At 43.8% G+C, this 23,941-nt stretch overlaps 1 protein-coding gene across 1 annotated transcript in view; it reads right to left on the reverse strand.

The window, feature by feature from the left end:
• The window catches only part of POLN (DNA polymerase nu), a 129,145-nt gene that overhangs the window by 45,684 nt on the left and 59,520 nt on the right, over positions 1–23,941 (reverse strand). The window contains 3 exon segments of the mRNA XM_083151402.1: positions 2,057–2,114; positions 2,812–2,877; positions 3,837–3,890. Coding sequence (XP_083007528.1) covers positions 2,057–2,114; positions 2,812–2,877; positions 3,837–3,890 — 178 coding nt within the window.

Below are 23,941 nucleotides of genomic sequence, written 5' to 3' on the forward strand. Positions count from 1 at the left end.
TTTTGACCTACATAGGGTCGGCCTAGTGACCATTTCTCGCTCAGCTAGTAATATCTCATTGTATTTTGTGAGAGTGTAAGCTCTCTTTTCTGTGGGGTTGTATATAATCTTTTAGGGATTTGATCATTGATTAGCAAAGGATTTAAGATACCATTCGCAAGCACGACTTGCTGGCAGGGCATGTGAATGGATATTACACAGTAACATCCATTCGCAGGTCGGGGGGGGGGGGGGGGGGGGGGAACGCCCATATCTTTTGATGGTCGCGACCATCGAATGATGTGGAACATGCACGCATATGTAAGGTTGCTCTGAGCAACCTTACATATGCGTGCACGTTCTGAAGGAAGTGGGCGGGCAGCTGAAATCCGGCAATGTCAGCTGCCCGCTCCCTGCACCCTCAACATAGCCTCATTAGCATGAGAACACCCAGCATTCTCATGTGAACGCCCATAAAATGCTGGACATCCCCATATGATAATGGGGCCGCCCGTCGCACCTCCACGCCCCTCGCACACTGTCCTGGGTGAATGCACTTAGCGATCCAACTATTTGCACCCTGCGTATGCACATTCACAATAACACAACATCGGTTCACGTGCAAACGAATGGCAGCTTCGAATGGAGCTGAATAAGGTCCTTTGTGCGAGTCTGCCCATCGTTTTTAAAGCAACAATCATTGTCAAGGCAAAACCAGGTCGGTATTTGCCTTGGCAATGATTATAGCTTTAAAATAGACTACTTTGATATATTTCTCAAATAAAAAGAATGAAAAAAAAAAAGATGGTTGCCCATTATCAAATATTCTTCAGCTTCCACCCAGTAGTAGGACATTGTTGCAAAAATGCTGATATGTGATCAAAATCTGTAAGCAAGGTATTGGATTTTGTGAGAAGCGTCTTGTTTTTATTCATACGTTTTACCATTAGCTCTTTGAGATGAGTTCTCATTCCTCACATGTTTTGTGGATTGGTAGAAGAGCCCTGTATGTATTATTGCATCTGCATGGTATAGAGTAGTGGAAGATGGGCGTGTTTTATAAATAATAATGATGATTTATTGTTTTAGTATTTTCTTTCTTATATAGATTCTGGACTTTTTCCATTGCTAGGCAGTTTCCAGACTGATTACAGTCCACTTGAAACAACTTTTTTACTTTGTTATTTAAACCTATTTACCAATATGCAGATCATTAATTCGTCATTCATAATGTAATGCTACAAAACAATATGTAAGAAGTCCACTGAGGTTGCTGCATCGGTGGTTTAACATATATCTGTAGGCTGTAATAAAAGCTTATTTTTACATGCGAGGCAAAGACAAAAGCTTCACTTTATCAAAAAATAATTTTGTGAGTTAACTTAACATAATGGGGATATACATCTGACTGCACAAGTGTGCAGTGCATTACTGGGAGTTGACTAAGTCCCATGACACTTTGCACAAGAGGGCAGAAGCAGAGAGGTTTGTGCTGAGCTCTGATTGGTGGAGCTCATTGCTTGCTCCTCAGGCCTATGGAGGAGAGCAGCAGCCTAGTCATGGGAGGGTTTTTAATCAGAGGCAGTTACCCATTGACCAAGTTTATACTGCCTGTACTCTGTGTTTTGACAGTGTAATATTCTCCCATGCAGTTTCCGGCCAGGGGGTGGGCTGTGTGATATGCAGCTGCTCACTCAGCAGGGGGGGTTGGGGGGATTAATGCAGCTGCCGGCGAGTTCGGGGGGGGGGATGCGTCCACTGCCGCTCCACAGGGGGGAGAGTTGTGGCCGCCGAGTCCCTCTACAGGAGTGTGGGGGGATTTCAGACTAGACACACCGCTCAGGTTATGTGGCCGCCACTCACCTGGCTAAAAGGGAGGGGGGGACCTGCTCCTGAGTGCCACCCTCCAGTGGCCGGTGCCCCCAGGCAAATGCCTAAAGCTGCCTATTGGTGGCGCCGGCCCTGACTTCACCAGGCTTAATACATTTGCCCCAATAAGTACTACAGTATGTTGTAAGTTCAAATTCTATTTTTCCACTATTCAGCAATAACTTTTACTTAAACCGTGTAATGTCACCTTGTACAGATCGCTTCTTTTCTAACTGAATGGAAATCTTGGAAACACCCTGGATATTCTAAAACAGAAAATTTATTAATCACATTTAAACTGGTTAGTGATCGTTTCTAAAAGCATTGTGCCATTTGTAATCATTTCAGAATACTTATAAAATGAGGTGTAGGGCTGTTATCTACTGTATATTAAACATTAAACTCTGCTGTGATCATTGTCCAAGGTTGCAGTAATGTGGGATACAACCCTCAAATATACAGATAATAGTAAATAAAAATGATTTTAAGCTGGTGCTTAAAGAACTGACAGAGCTGTGACATAACTAATTGCCTCCAGTGCATAATACCAGCTATTACCCCTTTTCATACAGCCTGCCTGTCTTTCTGTAGCCTTTCTGCAATCTGAGACATCCTTCATGTTTGCTTTATCCATGGACCATATAGGGTCACAGCTGGAAATTCCAAGGATGTTACCTTGGTTAACTGAGCTAATCCTAGTGATAAATTATAGTGCCAGATCCTAACTGGTTTTGTTGATCAGAAAATGTTAAAAGATTTGTAGCCGCAAGCTGACAGGTAGTGAGCAGAAATGATTAGCTATGGTGTGTGATAATGAGAGTTTTTCACTACCCTTTTACTTAATGGCTTGTAGACAGCATAAACTTGCACTCATGCATCACTCAGCCAGCCAGCCAGCCTCGTTCACACCCCCATCCAACAGTAGCCAAATTAAAGGGTTTGTTAAATACCCCATCAACTTACAGGATGTTTTGCTGAAAGCCTGCCGCTAACAGTACCAGTCTGATTCCAGGTGGGAGATACGCATCCCTAACAGATATGAATATGTGATTATTGTCATTACAACTGGACTTATTTTCAATTTAATATAGTTACAGTACAAATAAGCATTTTACGTATCCAAAATATAATGTATCTTTGAAACGTTAACCACAAGATGTAGCAATTGTGTATATCAGTGATGTCAAACTCATGGCCCTCCAGCTGTTGTGGAACTACACATCCCAGCATGCCCTGCCACAGTTTTAGCAATCCATTATATAAAATCTGTGGCAGGGCATGCTGGTATGTGTAGCTCCACAACAGCTGGAGGGTAATGAATTTCACAACACTGGTCTAATACCGCTTTCACACTGCCAAAACGTTTTAAAAAACGGTATTTTTAAACGGTATTTAAAAACAGGTCTGAGCCTTCACATTGCAGTAGATTACCGGTTTAAATACCTTTAAGTACCATTCTCATCAGTTAACCCGTTTAATCCCCTGAACACGTTTCAAGGCAGAATGCAGGGGACAGCCTATCACTGGTCTGTAATCTGTTGTTTTTACTAAATACCGTTTCAGAGACATTCTCACGGCATAAAAAACGGCTCTGAAACGCATAGGACTCTGCTTTTTAAATGTTTTGAAATACCGGTTATCTTTAATCAACTCTGGCGCTTTCCCACTGCAGCCTTAAATGTTTTGAAATGTGAGAAAAATGGCAATATACTGTATAACAAGTTCGGTGTGAAAGGGGTATAAATGTATTTATAACTATACTCAAAAAACCCATTGAAGTTAGAAAACTAAACTGCATAATACACAGTTTCTATGAATGGAAATAATACTGTTTTCTGTACTGTTTATTGTTTAGCAACATAAATAAAAAGAACAATATAAGAAATAAAAGTGCTATATTTATTTAGGGCAAAAGGCCAACCCTAAATTAATTTTATTCACAAAATACACCACAATTCACTGCAATACAATCACTTATCCTCATCTACCTTGGTGATATATGACGAAAGGCCATCAACAAATGTTGATTTTATTTTTTGTACCTAAGATAGAAATTATTATCATTGTAACGTAAAAAACAGCACTGAAAACAAAATATTTTATATCAGTACACATAAGCGCATAAACATACACAACGAATGCCATATGCAATGAGGATAATTTTATTATAAGAATTATAACACTTCTATATTTATTCATTCTCTACAATGTATTTATAGAGAGGCTGTAGTTCACAGAATAAGAGGGGAAAGTAATTAATGGCCAAAAGATAAAATTAACAGCCTAAAACAGGGTTGGGGAACCTCAGGCCCGGGGGCCGTATGCGGCCCCCATAGCCGGTCTGAGTGGCCCGCCCACCCGCCGGCTTTGCCGGGAGTCAAGTACAGGGGAATTCTCCTGAGAGGTCGGTAGTTCTCGCGAGATTCCTCTTAATCAACAGCAGCCGGAGACTGTCAGTCCTATTCAGAGGCAGCCGCCGGAGCGTGGGATGGCTGCAGCAGGACAATTTGTAAGAGATATTTTTACATTTGGCCCCCGATGGATTTTTTCCCCATAAAAACATCCCTTGGCACAAAAAAAGGTTCTCCACCCCTGGCCTAAAAGAATACAATACATATTGGGCCTGATTCAGGTTCTGACGGTCTTGCAGTACATGCTGCACTGTTGCAATGCTCAGTACTTTGTTCATTCGCCGTAGTCAGTGGGCGGTACGAATCATGTGTCATGCACACTATGTTTGAAGAAGGAGTTGATTGACAGTCTGCAGCTGTTTGGGGACTGGGAAGGGGCCCAGCCAGACTGGGTCGCTCTACCCCTATAGAACCCCCCTCACTACACTGCTGCTGGCCTGCGGGTCATCTGGTCGACGTCCACCATCCTCAGTCACAGCCGTGGTTTGTCTGCAACCCACCGCACAGCAGCCCCCTGGCCGGAGCCTGGCTGAGGCTCTGACCACCTTCAACTTCATTAGTGATTTAGCAGCGCCTGCTATCCAATGCCTGCCCGGAACATTGAAACAGGCAGTGGGCATCAGCACATCCAGGAGCCCCCACTGGAAACCACCACATTGCGATGTGACGTGATGACGTCACGCCGCGCGCCAAACGATGATGAGTTGCTAGCACCGCTGTCACGAGGGAGGGAGTGAGGAACGGTGCAGCCTCAGTATGCCTGGGATCAAACAACCAGATCAGCATTTTGGCCCGCCCTTGAAATTGGAAAAGTTAAATAAAATAATTATATTGTGTAAAAAATCAGAGCAAGGGAAGGCGGTCTCTTTGAGCAGGCAGCAGCGTGTGATTATATCTTATAATCTTCCAGATAAGATTATACTAATTAAAAATAAGGAATAATAGAAGGGGATTTTTGTAAGAACTTACCGTTCAAATCCCTTTCTCTGAGTCCACCCTGGTGACACAGTTCAACCATGGGACGCAGGAGGGTCCGCAGGAGCAAGGCACCTTTGCTGACTTCTTTTGAGAGGCAGGCTCCTCCCTTCTGCATCCCAGAATTTCTCAGTTCAACTTCTAAAGCACACTAGGATACATTACTCAGTACAATGCCTGAACATATTAATATGCACAATCAAATAATAACCATATAACATGACAACACATGAAACGGTATAAACTTATTGTAAGGAAGGGATCGCTGTGTCACCAGGATGGACTCAGAGAAAGGGATTCGAACGGTAAGTTCTTACAAAAATCCTCTTTTCTCTTTCGTCCATCCTGGTGACATACTGTAGCTCAACCATGGGACGTTCAAGAGCCAGTCCTTTTGGAGGGTACGCTCAGGCTTACAGTTCTCATCACTGCTTGCCCAAATGAAGCGTCCTCCGACGCGAACTCATGCAACCTATAGAATTTGGTAAAGGTATGAACAGAGGACCAGGTGGCAGCCCTGCACAACTGATCCGCCGTAGCCCCATGATGCACAGCCCAAGAAGAAGCAACTGACCTGGTGGTATGGGCATTTATCCGTGAAGGAATAGGTCTACCTACCTTAGTGTAAGCAAAGGCAATTACTGACCTTAACCATCTGGCAACGGTATGCTAAGAAGCAGGCCACCCTCTCTTATATACGTCATATAGTACCAAAAGCAAATCAGTTTTGCGAATATCCTTTACTCTTTCAACGTATATGCGCAAAGCGCGAACAACGTCCAGTTTCTTCAACTTGTCCCTATTTCTGACCTCCTCAGGAGGGCAAAACACCGGGAGCACAATCTTCTGGTTTAAATGAAAACTTGACACTACCTTAGGTAGAAACCTAGGCACTGTACGAAGCACAGCCCCTGTCCTCATGGAAAATTAGAAAGGGAGACTTGCAAGACAAGGTCCCCAATTCTGAAACTCGCCTAGCCGAAGCTATAGCCAACAAAAATGTAAGTTTCCAATACAGAAATTTAAGATCAGTCAACCTTTTTGGACAAAAGCCAGTTTGACTACACACACACATCTTTCTAGGTGAAACACAGAATATGACAAATTATTGTTATACGGTTATACAATATATATACGCATAAACTAAATCTGTTGTGAACCGCACAGCCTTCTTCTTACAAGATAGATCATCACTCTAGGTGTGGGTGGATTGCCCTCATGATTCGAGCTGTTATATTAAGTTAGAAAAAAGTTACTTGAAGCTTCTCATTGCTTTAGACCGTTACAAGACATACATGTACAATTTATTGTTTGACCACTCTTGTGCATTATATGTGTACACATTTTTATTGTATATTGTCTAATTATTTAAGCTTTAATAAAATATATATTGAAAAAAAAAAAAAAAGATCAGCCAACCTTATAGGCTCAAATGGAGGTTTTTGAAACACTGACAAAAATTAAAAACAGGTCCCAAGGTGCCACCGGCTGCCTATATGGGGGTTTAAGCATCATGACTCCCTGCAAAAAGTCTGTACTTCAGGTAACAGGGCTACCCTTTTCTGAAAGAAAATGGATAAGGCCGACAACTGCAGTGCAAATGGTTGCCGCTTTAAAAAAACTGGCGATTTCTTCTCAAATCTCTCACTTTCTGAATATCTCATCCTATTAAATCTCACCCCTTGAACCTAGATGTGTGTACCTTCTGACGCTCATACCACCTAATATAAATTTTCCAGACACAATGGTAATTTGCAGCTGATACAGGCTTGCGAGCCCTGAGCATAGTCTGGATAACCGCTTCCGAAAACCTCTTATTCCTTAATAAGGAGGTTTCAAAAGCCAGGGTGTCAAATTTAGACGAGCTAGGTCCAGGTCCAGGTCCTTGTTTGAGCAAGTCCGGTCGAAGAGGAAGACTCCAAGAGACCGTCGACAACCTCAGTATGTCTGAATACTGCGACCTCCTGGGCCAGTCCGGTGCAATCAGAATGATTTGTACCTCATGTGTCCTCACTCTCTTCAGGACCCGCGGAAGCATAGAGAACGGAGGGAACACATAGGCAAGGTTGAAACGCCACAAAACTGTCATGGCATCCACTGCCAACGCGGTCGGATCCCTGGTCCGAGAGCAAAACCTGGGAACCACACAGTTGTGCCTGGAATCCATCAAGTCTATCTCTGGGAGCCCCCAGAGAGTCACTATCTTCTGAAAAACTTCCTGATGAAGCACCCACTCTCCTTCCAGTAGCTCTGCCCTGCTGAGGAAATCTGTTTCTACATTCCGGATCCCCGGAATGAACACAGCCGACAGAGTAGGAATGTTCACCTCTGCCTACTGGAAAATCCACGAGACTTCCTGCATTGCCATCCTGCTGCGAGTGCGGCCCTGATGATTCAGATAAGCCACAGCCGTGGCATTGTCTGACTGTATGCGTACAGGAGATCCCTTCAGGAGATCCTCTGCCTGCAGAAGGGTGTTCCAAACCGCCCAGGGCTCCAAGATGTTTATCGGCAGTCTGGATTCTTCCTTGGACCACTGACCCTACAAGCTCAGGTGTAGGACTACCGCCCTCCAGCCCTTGCGACTGGCATCAGTCGTGACAACCAGCCAATCCCACAAGCAAAGAGAACGCCCTATTTGCAGAGACTCCAGATCCGTCTACCAGATCAAGGACTCCCTTGTCTCCTGAGACAGCAACAGCTGTTCCTGTTTCATGGTCTTTGAATTTCCTGACCAACATGAGAGAATGTTCCACTGAAATGTTCTTGAGTGAAACCTTGCAAACTGGAGTGTCTCAAAGATTGCCACCATTTTGCCTAGCAGCTTCACTTCCTACCAAACTGTTGGATTCAGAGACTGAAGGATCAACAAGACCAACTGGCGAATGTCCACTGCTTTGGACTCCGGAAGTGTGTGTCCAAAATCACCCCCAGAAACTGGAGTCTCTGTGTTGGTGTCAAATGAGACTTCAGGAGATTTAACAACCACCCATGGTCTTGGAAGAACTATGTTGCAAAAGCCAGATGATCCTGCAACTTCTTCGCCGACTCCGCCTTGAACAGGATATCGTCACTATCCCTTTTAGCCTGCCGTGACAGCCATCACTTTATGAAGACTCTCGGCGCTGTGGCCAGGCCAAAAGGAAGAGCCTGGAACTGTAAATGAGTCTCTCCTATCGTGAAACGCAGTAAAGACTGATGTTCCTTGCAGATAGGTACATGCAGATAAGCATCTTGGATGTCCACAGATGCTAGAAATTCTCCCAACTCTATGCATAACAGCACTGATCGAAGAGATTCCATGCGAAAATGGTCCACCCACAGGTGCAGGTTTAAAGACTTCAAATTTAGAATGGGTCTGAAGGACCCGTCTGGTTTGGGGACCAAGAAAAGAATGGAATAAAATCCTCTCTTTCTTTCTTCCTGAGGTACCGGGACCGCCACTCCCTTCTCGAGAAGAGACGTTGCCTCCCCCGAGAGCTTTCCGATGGCAAGCTTCCCGCGGTAGGGGTGTTGGAAGAAATCTCTTTGGGGGAGGCCCCCTGAGATTTATTCTGTAACCCTGTGAAATGATGGAGAGAACCCAAGGGTTCCGTGGTGGAGATTTTCCACTTGTCCCGAAACTGCAGGAGGCGACCCCCCCACTCTGCAACCAGAACGGGGAGTCTCCGCCCCGTCATGCCGAGGACTTATCCTCGCTCTTGGATGGGTGCTTCTTAGCAAAGGGCCCGAAATGGGATCTGGGTGCCCTCCCCTTACTGGCTGGAAACTTTCCTTTTCCTGCCTGTCCTCTGTTAGATGCACCCCCTTGAAAGGAAGAACAAAAGGATGGCTTAAAAGCCCCAAACTTGGACACTGAATGTTTTGACGTGGTGGGAAGGAAAGTGCTCTTTCCCCCGTGGCCTGCTTTATAAAATGGACTCAAGTTCTGTCCTAAAAAGCAGTTCTCCCTTAAAAGCCAAGGCCTCAAGAGACTTCTTGGATTCGCACAGATGTGGCCGACACCTTTGACGCCTTCTTCCCCGGCCTCACATACATACTCTGCCGCACAACTAAGCTTTTCAGCCAATGCAAAGGCCTCAGAGTCAGGCTGAAGCTGATTTCCTAAGGCTTCAGCCAATTTAATCATAGCCTTGGATACCCACGCAGAGGCAATAATAGGATGTAGGGTAAATCCCACCCCTTCAAACACCGCCTTAAGGCATCCTTCAATTTTCTTGTCCACCGGGTCTTTAAATGCAGCACCCCCCTGAACAGGTAAAGCCGTGGATTTAGACAACCTGGCTACAGGCTGTCAATGTCGAGTTTTATACACGCCATTTTAGGATAGTATGGCCGCCATTTTGGTTCGCAGAGTTGCGCAAATAAAGTATACATACCCGAGTCTGTGTGACAAAGTGGACCAGAAGCGCAGCCATACTATTACACATAAATTCATAATGCCACTAACACTAAATAAAATATAGTTAATTAAAGGATTAGTGCACTACACATAGGTTAATTAGAAATACACGATTGTTTCTGTACATGTTTGGTATCATTATGTTCAGTGTCCCGTACACAGCATTCCGGTCACAGCCAAATATTCGCAAGTCCCATGGTCTGATAATTACGGACAAAATACCTATTATATGTATTTTTATCATGTGTCCTGTATGAGACAAAGGAATGCAGTTGTAACTAGTTTGTGTTGCTGTTTACGACCCCCGACGACATGCCAGCAAACAAAAGGACACCCAAGTACCCTTCCCCCCCTGCACGTCTCCAAGCCAGATGTAATACCTTGCCCAATCACTGAGGACTGGACATTCGAACCCTGACCAATAGGAATGGCCTTTGTCCTCCCCCTTCTGACCCTATAAGATAGCCATCCCTTTGCTGGCTCTTTCTCTTATTTTGGAACTGCTGATGAATCCCCTCACCATTAACCCGGGCTATAGTTCAATCTGAATATAGCGAGCTCCGACCGGACTGCGCTGCACTATTTCCCTGACGGTAACATTTGTATTCCCGTTTTATGTAATGTGGCTGATTATGATTGTATCTGTTTCTGCATCTTTATAAGTGTTTTTAAAGTACTTATTATTGTTGGATAAGTGTATCACGTGTTACTCTGTATATATTCTTATTTCTGTAATCCCCTTTTGTCCATTAGGGACTAAATACACTGTTTACGGAGAATCTATCTCCTCACCTTTATACCGTGGTCTCGTCCATTATTCGCATCTAGCGATAAGGTGTATTACGGACATTGTCCTTTAAAGTGTATTCGCAGATTAGAGACAAAGTACTGCGAAGGGATCTCCTATTAATGCATTGGTTCTTTCGTGTATAATACACGATAAAGGTACGCTAAGCTGCGCTACGTTTTGTTCGCACGTAGCTAGGAATAAAGGGTACACAGGTTACGGACATAATACGTAACCTACGCTTTTCACTTATTGTTCTTTGATCATATAAATATCAGCTTTGATAATTGGGGGCTAGCGTCCGGCCGTTTCACACTCTGGAACTCGGTACCAAACGCGCGGCTTGACCTATACCAGCAAAAGGAAGGAAGTGATTATTTAACCATTGCTGGATAGGCCAGGTCCGCGGCGGTGCAGGGTTCGAGAGGTGCTAGCGTTTGAACCCGAAGTACAATAAGTGAAATCCAAGGAAACATTAAGCCACGTGTTTTAAAGTATATTTAAGTGTTTAGTTAACTGTACTTCTGCCTGCCACAAGTAGTTTAACCCCTTCACGACATTTGACGTATATATACGTCATGGCCGGGAAGTACTTCCTGACACATGACGTATATATACGTCATGACTTCAAACTGTCACTGCGTCTAGAGACGCAGTGACAGAGGGACGATGTCTGCTGTCCCTGACAGCAGACATGTCCCTGCATGCCCAGGGGGGGCTGCGATGCCGCCCCCCCGTCGGCGATCGCTGTGATTGGCTGTTCAGTGTGAACAGCCATTCACAGCGTTTTCTGTGTCACCGGCGAATAACGTTCGCCGGTGACACGGGATCGGAGGTGATTGGTGCTGTAAAGTACAGCACCAATCACCGCGGGGTGTAAGGGTGACACTGGTGTCACCCCACCTCACCCCGCCCGCCCCCAAAGGCCGTGATTGGTTCGTCGGACCGACGGACCAATCACAGCCATGGAGGGGGGTTTAAACTAACGGTGACTGCACTGCAGACGCCATTCCGGTCTGGAATTGCGTGCAGTGCGGTCACCGTGCCCAGCTGCCGCCATACACTGACCAGAACCTTGCTCAATACTTACCTGATCACTGCTTGGGATCTTGCTTCATCTTGTGACATCCTGTGCTGTGTTGTGCTGTGTTGTGCTGCTGCAGTGTCATCGAGTTAGAGAGAGAGAGATAGAGAGAGAGAGATAGAGAGGCCTAGTGACAGAGAGTGCTATATTTTGTGCTGCTGCAGTGTAATAGAGTTATAGATAGAGAGATAGAGAGAGATAGAGAGAGAGAGATAGAGATAGTGACAGATTGTGCTATATATTTTTTATATAACTGACTGCTGCCCCCCCTTTTGTGCTGATCAGTATAAATTAACTGATCAGCAACTTTTTGGGGGCGCAGGTTTTTTTTTATATATATATATACCTGTCAGTGCTGCTGCTGCAGTGTCATAGAGTGATAGATAGTGAGAGATAGAGAGATAGAGAGATAGAGAGATAGAGAGAGATAGTGACAGAGAGTGATAGAGACTGCTATATTTTGTGTCTGCTGCCCCCCTTTTGTGCACCCCCAGCAACTTTTTGGGGGTGCAGGGGTTATTTTTCATATATATAACTGTCAGTGCTGCTGCTGCAGTGTCATAGAGTGATAGATAGTGAGAGATAGAGAGAGATAGTGACAGAGAGTGATAGAGAGTGCTAAATTTTGTGTCTGCTGCCCCCGCCTTTTGTGCTGATCACTATATCTGAGGTGATCAGCAACTTTTTGGGGGTGCAGAGGTTTTTTTTTATATATATACCTGTCAGTTGCTGCCAGTTGCACTGTCAGTTGCACCAAAGGTTGTGCACCTGCTGCCCCTCACTGGTAATCAGTGTCGCATCACTGATCACCTTTTTTTTTTTTTGTGGGTGCTGTGGGATCTTTTTTTAATTTTTTTTTTACACACACTGTGATTTTGTGGGTGTCCTGTGGCCACTGTGCGCTGATCAGTGACGTACATCACTGATCAGCTTTTTCGGCACAGGGTTGATCTATTTTTTATTTTTTTTTTGATCAAATTCCTGTTGCCTTTGAGCGCTGTTCAGTGACGGACGTTACTGACCAACATCTGTGCTCAATTTTTGGCGCAGGACCTTTTTTTTTTTTTTTTTAACCCCTTCAATTTTTTTTTTTTTAACCCCTTCAATTTTTTTTTTTTTTTAACCCCTTACATTTTTTTTTTTTTTTATAAAGTATTTTTTTTTACTGCACTACATACACACTACACACTACATACCCCCCGGGTTGAAATAAAGTTTGTACCCCCCCCTACACTATACACGTGTTGAAACATTTCACTACCAGTAACACAAAAATAAAAATGGCATCCCAAATGTCATCCCAAATGTCATCCCAGTCATCCAGAAGAATGTATTCAGTGGAGGAGGCATATGCCATGCTTGCCTCTGACTCTGACACAGCCAGTGAGGCAAGCGGGGAATTTGAAGGATTCGTCTTAAGCTCCTCTTCCTCCTCTGGTGATGAGGGACCCCCTCAAAGACGCCCCCGTAGAGCAGCTGAGACCCCCCCCCAATAATTGATCTCGTATGGACCCCACCACCAGACAATTTTGAGCCCCAGGTTCCTGAGTTTTTGGCCATGCCAGGAATCCAATTTGATTCCACAGGTCTCAGAGAAATTGACTTTTTCAAATTATTTTATAAATTTAATGGTGGACCAAACTAATTTATATGCCCAGCAGTTTATTGCTCAAAACCCCACGTCATCATTTGCTAGGTGGACCCCTGTAGATGCAGTAGAGATTATGACGTTTTGGGGTCTGGTGTTTCATATGGGCATAGTAAAAAAGCCACAAATTAGGCAATATTGGAGTACAGATGTTCTGTACAGCACCCCATTTTACCGTATGGCCATGACTCGGGCTCGTTTTGAGGCAATCCATAAATTTATACATTACACCGATAATGCACAGTGCCCACCCAGAGATGATCCCACCTTTGACAGGCTATTCAAAGTCAGGCCGGTCATTGATCATTTCAGTGCCAAATTTGCAGAGCTATACATCCCTGATAAATGTATTAGTATCGACGAGTCCCTTATACATTTTAAAGGAAGGGTTAAATTCCGCCAGTACCTTCCCAGTAAGAGGGCAAGGTATGGCATAAAAATGTATAAGCTGTGTGAAAGCATCACAGGGTACACCCACAAGTTTAGGGTATATGAAGGGAAGGATTCAAGAATTGAACCGCCAGAATGCCCCCCCTCCCTCGTAGGTGTTAGTGGAAAAATTGTCTGGGATTTAATGCACCCCTTCCTGGATAAGGGTTATCACCTCTATGTGGATAACTTTTACACCAGCATCCCCCTGTTTAAGGCCCTTGGTTCAAGAGGTACAGCAGCTTGCGGTACTGTGCGCAAGAACCAAAGAGGCCTCCCCAAAACGCACATTGCCCAAGTACTAAGAAGGGGTAAAAGCAGGGGAATATGCACCGAAAATATGTTGTTGGTCAAATATAAGGACAAGAGGGATGTCCTTATACTGACAACAATTCATGGAGACAGTACCACCTCCATCCCTGTACGAGGTACCAGTACCCACACCTCAAAACCAAATTGTATCCTAGATTACAATAAGTACATGGGCGGAGTGGATCTTTCAGATCAGGTACTGAAGCCGTACAGTGCCCTGCGGAAAACAAATATCTGGTACAAGAAGCTGGCCGTGTATATCATCCAGATGGCACTGTATAACGCTTACGTGCTATTCCGTTCTACCGGCCAGAGGGGGACATTTATGCACTTTCAAGAGGAAGTCATAAAGGGCCTAATATTTGGGAACCAGCAGGCAGAGGGCCCCAGTACTTCTAGTACTGGCCCCCGTATTGTACCAGGGCAGCATTTTCCCAACGAAATCCCCTCCACTGCAAGAAAGGGCAGGACACAAAAAAGGTGCAAAGTTTGCTATAAAAAGGGAATAAGAAAGGAAACTATTTTCCACTGTGAAACTTGCCCCGACAAACCCGGCCTATGTATAAAGGAGTGTTTCAAAATATACCACACATCTATGGATTATTAGGTTCATCATTTCACCGTGCTTCGGGGGTCTTGCTAATGCCACATAGCACCCACCATTCATTCCACCAGAATCTGAGCTGCAAAATCCAAAAATCACTCCTTCCCTTCTGAGTCCTGCCATGCACCCAACTGGTATTTTTTGGTCACATGTGAGGCATTGCCGTACTCTGGAGAAATGGGGGCACAGATTTTGGGGTGCTTTGTCTCCTTCATTCCTTGTGAAAATGAAAAATTTTGAGCCAGAAGTACATTTTTGTGTAAAAAAATGTAATTTTTCATTTTCACAGCCCAGTTGTACCAAAATTGGTGAAACCCCTGGGGGTTTGAAATGTACACTATACCCCTAGATGAATTCCCTGAGGGGTGTAGTTTGCAAAATTGGGTCACTTGTGGGGGGGTTCCACTGTATTGGTAATGCAACATAGCACCCACCATTCATTCCACCAAAATCTGTGCTCCAAAATCCAAAAATCACTCCTTCCCTTCTGAGTCCTGCCATGCGCCCAACTGGTATTTTTTGGTCACATGTGAGGCATTGCCGTACTCGGGAGAAATTGGGGCACAGATTTTGGGGTGCTTTGTCTCCTTCATTCCTTGTGAAAATGAAAAATTTTGAGCCAGAACTGCATTTTTGTGTAAAAAAATGTAATTTTTCATTTTCACTGCCCAGTTGTATCAAAATTGGTGAAACCCCTGGGGGTTTGAAATGTACACTATACCCCTAGATGAATTCCCTGAGGGGTGTAGTTTGCAAAATGGGGTCACTTGTGGGGGGGTTCCACTGTATTGGTAATGCAACATAGCACCCACCATTCATTCCACCAAAATCTGTGCTCCAAAATCCAAAAATCACTCCTTCCCTTCTGAGTCCTGCCATGCGCCCAACTGGTATTTTTTGGTCACATGTGAGGCATTGCCGAACTCGGGAGAAATTGGGGCACAGATTTTGGGGTGCTTTGTCTCCTTCATTCCTTGTGAAAATGAAAAATTTTGAGCCAGAACTGCATTTTTGTGTAAAAAAATGTAATTTTTCATTTTCACTGCCCAGTTGTATCAAAATTGGTGAAACCCCTGGGGGTTTGAAATGTACACTATACCCCTAGATGAATTCCCTGAGGGGTGTAGTTTGCAAAATGGGGTCACTTGTGGGAGGGTTCCACTGTATTGGTAATGCAACATAGCACCCACCATTCATTCCACCAAAATCTGTGCTCCAAAATCCAAAAATCACTCCTTCCCTTCTGAGTCCTGCCATGCGCCCAACTGGTATTTTTTGGTCACATGTGAGGCATTGCCGTACTCGGGAGAAATTGGGGCACAGATTTTGGGGTGCTTTGTCTCCTTCATTCCTTGTGAAAATGAAAAATTTTGAGCCAGAAGTACATTTTTGTGTAAAAAAATGTAATTTTTCATTTTCACAGCCCAGTTGTACCAAAATTGGTGAAACCCCTGGGGGTTTGAAATGTACACTATACCCCTAGATGAATTCCCTGAGGGGTGTACTTTGCAAAATGGGGTGACTTGTGGGGGGGTTCCACTGTATTGGTGCTTTGGGAGTCTTGCTAATGCAACATAGCACCCACCATTCATTCCACCAAAATCTGTGCTGCAAAATCCAAAAATCACTCCTTCCCTTCTGAGTCCTGCCATGCGCCCAACTGGTATTTTTTGGTCACATGTGAGGCATTGCCGTACTCGGGAGAAATTGGGGCACAGACTTTGGGGTGCTTTGTCTCCTTCATTCCTTGTGAAAATGAAAAATTTTGAGCCAGAAGTACATTTTTGTGTAAAAAAATGTAATTTTTCATTTTCACAGCCCAGTTGTACCAAAATTGGTGAAACCCCTGGGGGTTTGAAATGTACACTATACCCCTAGATGAATTCCCTGAGGGGTGTACTTTGCAAAATGGGGTGACTTGTGGGGGGGTTCCACTGTATTGGTGCTTTGGGAGTCTTGCTAATGCAACATAGCACCCACCATTCATTCCACCAAAATCTGTGCTGCAAAATCCAAAAATCACTCCTTCCCTTCTGAGTCCTGCCATGCGCCCAACTGGTATTTTTTGGTCACATGTGAGGCATTGCCGTACTCGGGAGAAATTGGGGCACAGACTTTGGGGTGCTTTGTCTCCTTCATTCCTTGTGAAAATGAAAAATTTTGAGCCAGAAGTACATTTTTGTGTAAAAAAATGTAATTTTTCATTTTCACAGCCCAGTTGTACCAAAATTGGTGAAACCCCTGGGGGTTTGAAATGTACACTATACCCCTAGATGAATTCCCTGAGGGGTGTACTTTGCAAAATGGGGTGACTTGTGGGGGGGTTCCACTGTATTGGTGCTTTGGGAGTCTTGCTAATGCAACATAGCACCCACCATTCATTCCACCAAAATCTGTGCTGCAAAATCCAAAAATCACTCCTTCCCTTCTGAGTCCTGCCATGCACCCAACTGGTATTTTTTGGTCACATGTGAGGCATTGCCGTACTCGGGAGAAATTGGGGCACAGATTTTGGGGTGCTTTGTCTCCTTCATTCCTTGTGAAAATGAAAAATTTTGAGCCAGAACTGCATTTTTGTGTAAAAAAATGTAATTTTTCATTTTCACTGCCCAGTTGTATCAAAATTGGTGAAACCCCTGGGGGTCTGAAATGTACACTATACCCCTAGATGAATTCCCTGAGGGGTGTACTTTGCAAAATGGGGTGACTTGTGGGGGGGTTCCACTGTATTGGTGCAACATAGCACCCACCATTCATTCCACCAAAATCTGTGCTGCAAAATCCAAAAATCACTCCTTCCCTTCTGAGTCCTGCCATGCACCCAACTGGTATTTTTTGGTCACATGTGAGGCATTGCCGTACTCGGGAGAAATTGGGGCACAGATTTTGGGGTGCTTTGTCTCCTTCATTCCTTGTGAAAATGAAAAAACTTGAGCCAGAACTGCATGTTTGTGTAAAAAAATGTAATTTTCCATTTTCACATCCCAGTTGTACCAAAATTGGTGAAACCCCTGGGGGTTTGAAATGTACACTATACCCCTAGATGAATTCCCTGAGGGGTGTAGATTGCAAAATGGGGTGACTTGTGGGGGAGGTTCCTAACTTTTAGCACTTATGGTGCCTAGAAACCTACATGGTGCCTAAAAAAAAATCTCATAAAAAGGAGGCTCCAAAATCAAGTAGGTGCTCCTTCTATTATGAAGCCTGTGGTTTGGTCAACGTGCACACTAGGGCCACATATAGGATATTTTTGAAAACAAAAGAATTGGGGGAATCAATTTTTAGTCACATTTCTCTAGTAAAATCTACTGTATTCGTTAGAAAAATGTATTAAAATTGAAACTCTGCAAAAAAAAAAGAAATTTTGAAATTTCACCTACACTTTGTTTTAATTCCTGTGAAACACCTAAAGGGTTAACAAACTTCCAAAATGCTGTTTTGAATACTGTGAGGGGTGCAGTTTTTGAAATGGCATCATTTATGGGGGTGTCTCACATACAAGTCCCTCAAAGTCACATCAGAACTGAACTGGCCCCTAAAAAAATCAGTGTTTGAAATTTTCTTGAAAATTTGAGAATTTGCTAGTCATATTTGAAGCCTCCTAGTGTCCAAAAAAATGAAAAGGAGGTTGAAATAATGATTGCAACATAAAGTAGACATATGGTCTTTGTTAGTTATTAACTATTTTGAGTGGTATGATTATTTGTCTCACAAGCAGAAAATGTGACATTTTGCATATTGCTAAATTTTCCATTTTTTCACGATATTTTGGTATTTTTCACAAAAAAACACAGACTGTATCGACCAAAATTTACCACTTACTTGAAGTACAATGTGTCACGAGAAAACAATCTCAAAATCACTGGGATAAGTAAAAGCAAAAAAAAGTTATCCCCACTTCAGTGAGACATGTCAGATTTGAAAAAAAGGGCTCAGTCATGAAGGCACAAACTGGCTCTGTCATGAAGGGGTTAATGGGGTATAGTGTCTTGAGTTGCTTGTTCATTACAGTATATGTGCCACGTGCGATAAGGTTCGCACACGTGGAGACAAAGGCCTGTGTTTATTATAGTACATAGAGGATCCCTTCTGTGCAAAACTATAACTTTTATTGTTAGTTACTGCAGGGCCAGGGACTCCGCCACGTGGCGATAAGTTCTGGGCCTTTCACAGTAACGTAAAGCGTCTATTGTGTATTACGCAAGGTGCGCGCGCACGTGCTTACATTGGGAAATTTTCGCATCTTTGTACGTAATTTACGAATTAAGTGCGGGATTTATTTCGCATCTTTATACGTAACTTTCGGACGGAGTTAAGGGATTTATTCCATATTTATGCGCAATTACTGCGTACAGCGAACCCCGAACGCGACCTTGCAAATACACTATAGAACACGTGGGTGGCCGATTCATCGGCGGCCTGTGAACTGGTTTAACAAACGCACGTACATACGTGGCTGTTCACTGGCACTGCACATGCAGCACACATAGGAACCCAAAGGTGAACAGTATTAATCACTAGCTTTATTTAAAACAGTATAGTAACATACTGTGGATAAAGCGGTAATTAATAAGAGAAAATAAGTTTTTCTTTTATTGTTCATTTTTTCCCAAAACAAGCAACTCAAGCATTATTTTAATAGATTCCTATAGCCATTAAAAGGGATTTATACCTGCATAAGTATCTAGTGAGAAACTACCAACCTGGGAAGATTTTCTGTACAGAAATATTTCAAGTTTGAGCATAAGACCAAGGTGTAACTAGCACCCAGTGTGAAACAATCACTGAGGTAAACGGGTGTGTGACGACACGACTCAGCGTAGTAGCGCAGTCCGGTGTAGAACAGTCCAGTGTAGGACAAGGTGCACGTGACGACGTGCCCATATGAACTGCCCCTTCCGTGGACCTACCTATTTTGATCCACCGGGAGGGTACAAGAAGCTAAATCGGAACCCAGTGATCTGATCAGCTGCTTTAGAAATACCAGTTTTTGAGGATACAGGAAAAACAAGTTTTGTTGTGTTCTGGAAAAATTTAGCCGCACCTTGCAAGTTGACTAGCAGTTCGCTACTAGCCGAAAGACTTGGTGATTGAGTATTATTACCTCGTACCCTGCGCGCCTCGCTTAAGTGTGGGACCGTTGCAGGTCGCTGAGGAGGAGTGTTTTGGGAGCTACTCACTGATAAACGACCCACCGGCCCTTTGAAGTGAACCTATCATTCCCTTAAGGGGGAACCGTAGCTCGCACCAAGGGGCCGTGCTACCTAGGGAGGAATTACGCCGACCACAAGGATCGGCGGCATTCATAATGTGTTGAAGCACGGTGAACGAGCAGTTGTTTACTTAAATAAATGGAAGGAAATGACACAGGGCAGCAAGTTAGAATTTCCCAGTGTTGGTAGTTTTGATCCAGAAATCTTATCAGCAGTTAGAGATCAGATATGTTTGCTCTTGCCACTCGAGGAAAGAGTTGAACAGAATGAATGTCTAAAATTGTGGCAGAAGGAAAGTACAATCCAAAGGGAACATAGTTATCTGTCAGATGCAAGTATAATCAGCCACAGGAATACGAATGTTTCTACTCCCCAATATGTAAAAAAAAGGGAACAATTCAAGTCCAAAGTGAAACCAAAAATAACCTGAAAATGAATAACTTGTGTACTGTTTTTACCCCCTATAAGCAAGATACTGATGCCAGGAACACAATTGGAGACACAGGTAAGTACACACAACACAGCACCGAGATAGTTATTCCTGGGATGTTGTCCAATGGTGCAAGGGGGAGTGAACCCCCCCTCTGCACACAGTGGAACCTCCTTGTGGATGGGGAGACAGGGATGAGGTAATGCCTATAAAGGATAGCGACATGCACAATACGTGGACACGATTGGAACGTCATTCAATCATCAAAAATTTCCCTGATCCCAGCAAAGATCTGGCAAAGTGTCAGAAATTTGTAAGGGAAAGAGGAAATTCAGATGAGCCCACCAATAAGGATTGGCGATGCATGTTGAGAGCTTGCCTTACTTCACACATAGATGTCCCGAAATTCATTCGGGACAGTGGTGTGGAGGGCGATAAGATCTTAACTGAACAGGGCAACCAGGAAAATATACGCCTAATAAATATACAATTGGGTGCATATTTCCCAGCGACGGTTGAAAATACTCTGAGGTTCACCATCAAACAAAAAGATGGTGAGTCTGCCAGCGGATATTTCAACCGTGCTTTGCAGGCGTTGCCAAAACACTCTGGTATCCCCGACCCCAGGGACAACATACATCTTAAGGGAGTGATTGTCTCTGTGCTGATACAAGGTCTTAGGGAAAATTTGAGAACCAGCATAGAAACCATTCACCCCAACTGCAGACAGATGACAATACATACTTTAAAGAAATCTGCTATTGATCTGGACAAACGATTTATGACAGAAAGACAGACAAACGGCATGCAGAAACTGATAACAGCCGATAGTCACACTTTTAGTAAGGATCCAACCAATAACATACCACACCCAAGGCAAGACACGGTAAGACAAAAACAAACTGTATGTTTCAAATGTGGAAACAAAGGACACATAGCCAGACATTGCAGGGTAAGTAACCATAGGAAACATAACACATATGTAAGTAACTGGGAGACACAATGGGAGAAGACAGGTAGGTCTCAACACATAGCCATAGCCCCACCTAGTAGCCAACGCCGCCCTAAGCATGACACATATATGCAAACAGGGAGTAGGACACACATACACCCCACAACCAGGTAACGTAAGACAATATCTGAGGGAGGAGCCTCAGATATGGGTAAGTGAAATGGTTTAAATGTAAAAGTTTTTTTTATCAAACCCGTTAACAACATTCCCTCCTGGTCTAGGTTGTGCCAAGCAAATAGCAGTTACAATTGGGGTAACAGGAAAAGTGCAGCATTACCCATTGGTAAAACAAATAGAGATCATAATCGGGCCCTTGCATATCAAATGCTCTGCCTTATTGACTGCAGCGGCTACGATTGACCTTCAAATTACAGAACTACCTTAAAATATAAGTTATGTCTGCTGCTGGACTCCAGAGAATTCATAACTTAGAGACAACAGGACCAGTATGCACGAACTAGATGCAAAATTGTTAGATATACCCCCATGACTAATGCTGCACTGTACTGTTATAGATTTTTTTTAATCCATCTAAGGTAGCTAAAAACTACAGCACAAATACCGAGTTCCCTTTGAACTAAAGATGGGCAGGACACAGGATTAATGGCAACGATAGCTTCAAATAGAAACCCATTTAAAAACAAAGAGCATAGCGCCCCAAAGTACAGCTTCACCATTTGAAACCTGAGGTTGAGCTGGAAAAATACCCTGTGAAATAACAAGGTTCCCAAAAGAGAACTTTTAGCTAAATACACTGGGAAAGAGAAAGGAGGGAGGGCTTACAGATCAGAACAGGAGTTGAAAAGGGTAAGAACCAAATAGTTGAGAGCCAATTCCCCCCATAGTGCCAAATCCTGGTGTCATCCAAATAAAAGAGAAATTTTCTGTTGAAATAAATGTACACATTACTGTCATTAATTTTTTCTACCCTTTTGAGTTTTTCTCTCTTTTTCCATTTTTTTTTTCTCTTCCCCTACTCTTCTGTTCCAGAAACTTTAGAGAGCAACAAAACCCCTCCCCCGGGTCTTGCGGGATCGCACACTGTCCTTACAGCCCACAAATGGGTTGATACCAATACAATGGGTCAATGATCTATTGTTATGTCTTTTTCTCATCCACAACACCAGCAGATGGCGATAGACAACTTCTGGTGTATCCTCCTGAGGCGTCCTGAGATAAGGTATCTCAGGACAGATTGCGGTTGCGCCTGAACAGGGGGGAGAGGAGGAGGGGGAAATCTGGGACACATTAGTAACCATAAACCCACAAATCATAGAAAAATAGTTCGAAAAATCTGTCGCACTCCCAGCAGAGAAATACCTATTGTGAATATGCTGTACCCCATAAAGCGAGTAGTCACAAAATATATTTTTCAGTAAATTTTGAACAAAGTCCCAGTAACCTTAAGCATTGCTCCTTATGTTACCCAGGGCAACCACAGCCACCATCTTGTGAAAAAGCAGTCCAAGTAGTGCACAAAGCATTCCCCTTCAACAGAGAATGAAAAGGGTTGTAAAACGCATTTACATATAAATAGGTGCAATCATAAAACCCATGTCTTCACAGACAGATGTGGAGAGTAAGGAAGGGGAAACAGGCCTGATTACAGCCTTTGCCATGGGTATGACTGACACAAGGGACCATGTGATTTGGAATACTAGACCTGCTGAGGGGGCGACAGATATAGTGACGTAAGAAACCTGGTGATGCCAGCCTGACCAATGTCGTACTGCAGTGTACAATTAAACCCAGTTACTCAAGCACTTCCTACTTGTCTACACAGTGTAGTTGCCATAGCACTACCGGTAAACAAAACTGAGAATGTGGTGTTGGGGTGTGTTTTAACTGGTTATGCTCCTCATATAGTCTGGACACTCCTAAAATTCTGCCTAAACATGTGAAAAATATTCATCAGCCAAGTTCACTAAATGGGAACTTGCATTGATGAATTCTATAAATGTTACCAGTAAAATGGGTAATATTGTAAACCCAGCAACACTCTTACCAGGTGTGCCCTCCAAGGCACAAAGGGTGGATTGGTGCTGAGGTTGCTGGAATGGTGGAGTTTAGTGGGAGCCGAGACGAATATGATTGCATGACATGTTTGAATCAGACCTTTGCAGCATACCCCAAAGGGTGGTAACAACCCATTGGAAGAGGTAATTCATTATTTTTTTTTCTCTCCCTCGTTCTTTCCACAACACTGAGAGGGGAAAATTGTACACTGGCTATACCGTAATAGATGGAAAAGGCATAGTAGAGGCTGAACCCATTGGACGTCTCACTCAGCAACAGCAGCCTCATTAGTAGTACTGCGGGCTGAGAGAAAAACAGCCAATATTCATGCCGACTCCAAGTACGTTTGTTGGGGTAATGCAGAAGATCTTAGGCCCTATGGCGCCTCAGAGATGTTTGTTTCAGTAGCTGGCACTCCAGTGGCACAAGCGTTGTAAGTTTAAAAGATTCCTGACAGTCACACAGCTGCCGGACAGAGTGGCTGTTATCAAGTGTAAAGCCCACACCTTCGATAAGGATTCAGTGTCACTTGATAATGAACACGCTGGCAAGGCAGCTGGGTGAGCCATGCGCTCTGCGGATAATGTTTGTGTTCCCCCTGTAAATGTCAGTGTATTCACATAGAAATACAAGATTTGTGTCCCCTGCAGGAGAAGCAGTCTGGAAGCCGAAGGGATGTGGACAGGAATAGAAAGATGGACAAGGAAAACCAGTGACTCTGAGAACATGCCAAACTGTCAGGGCAGAGATAGCCCATGGCCTGACTTGTC

Source organism: Crinia signifera, chromosome 1 (assembly GCF_055691185.1).
Source record: "Crinia signifera chromosome 1, ASM5569118v1, whole genome shotgun sequence".
Taxonomy (NCBI): Eukaryota; Metazoa; Chordata; class Amphibia; order Anura; family Myobatrachidae; genus Crinia; species Crinia signifera.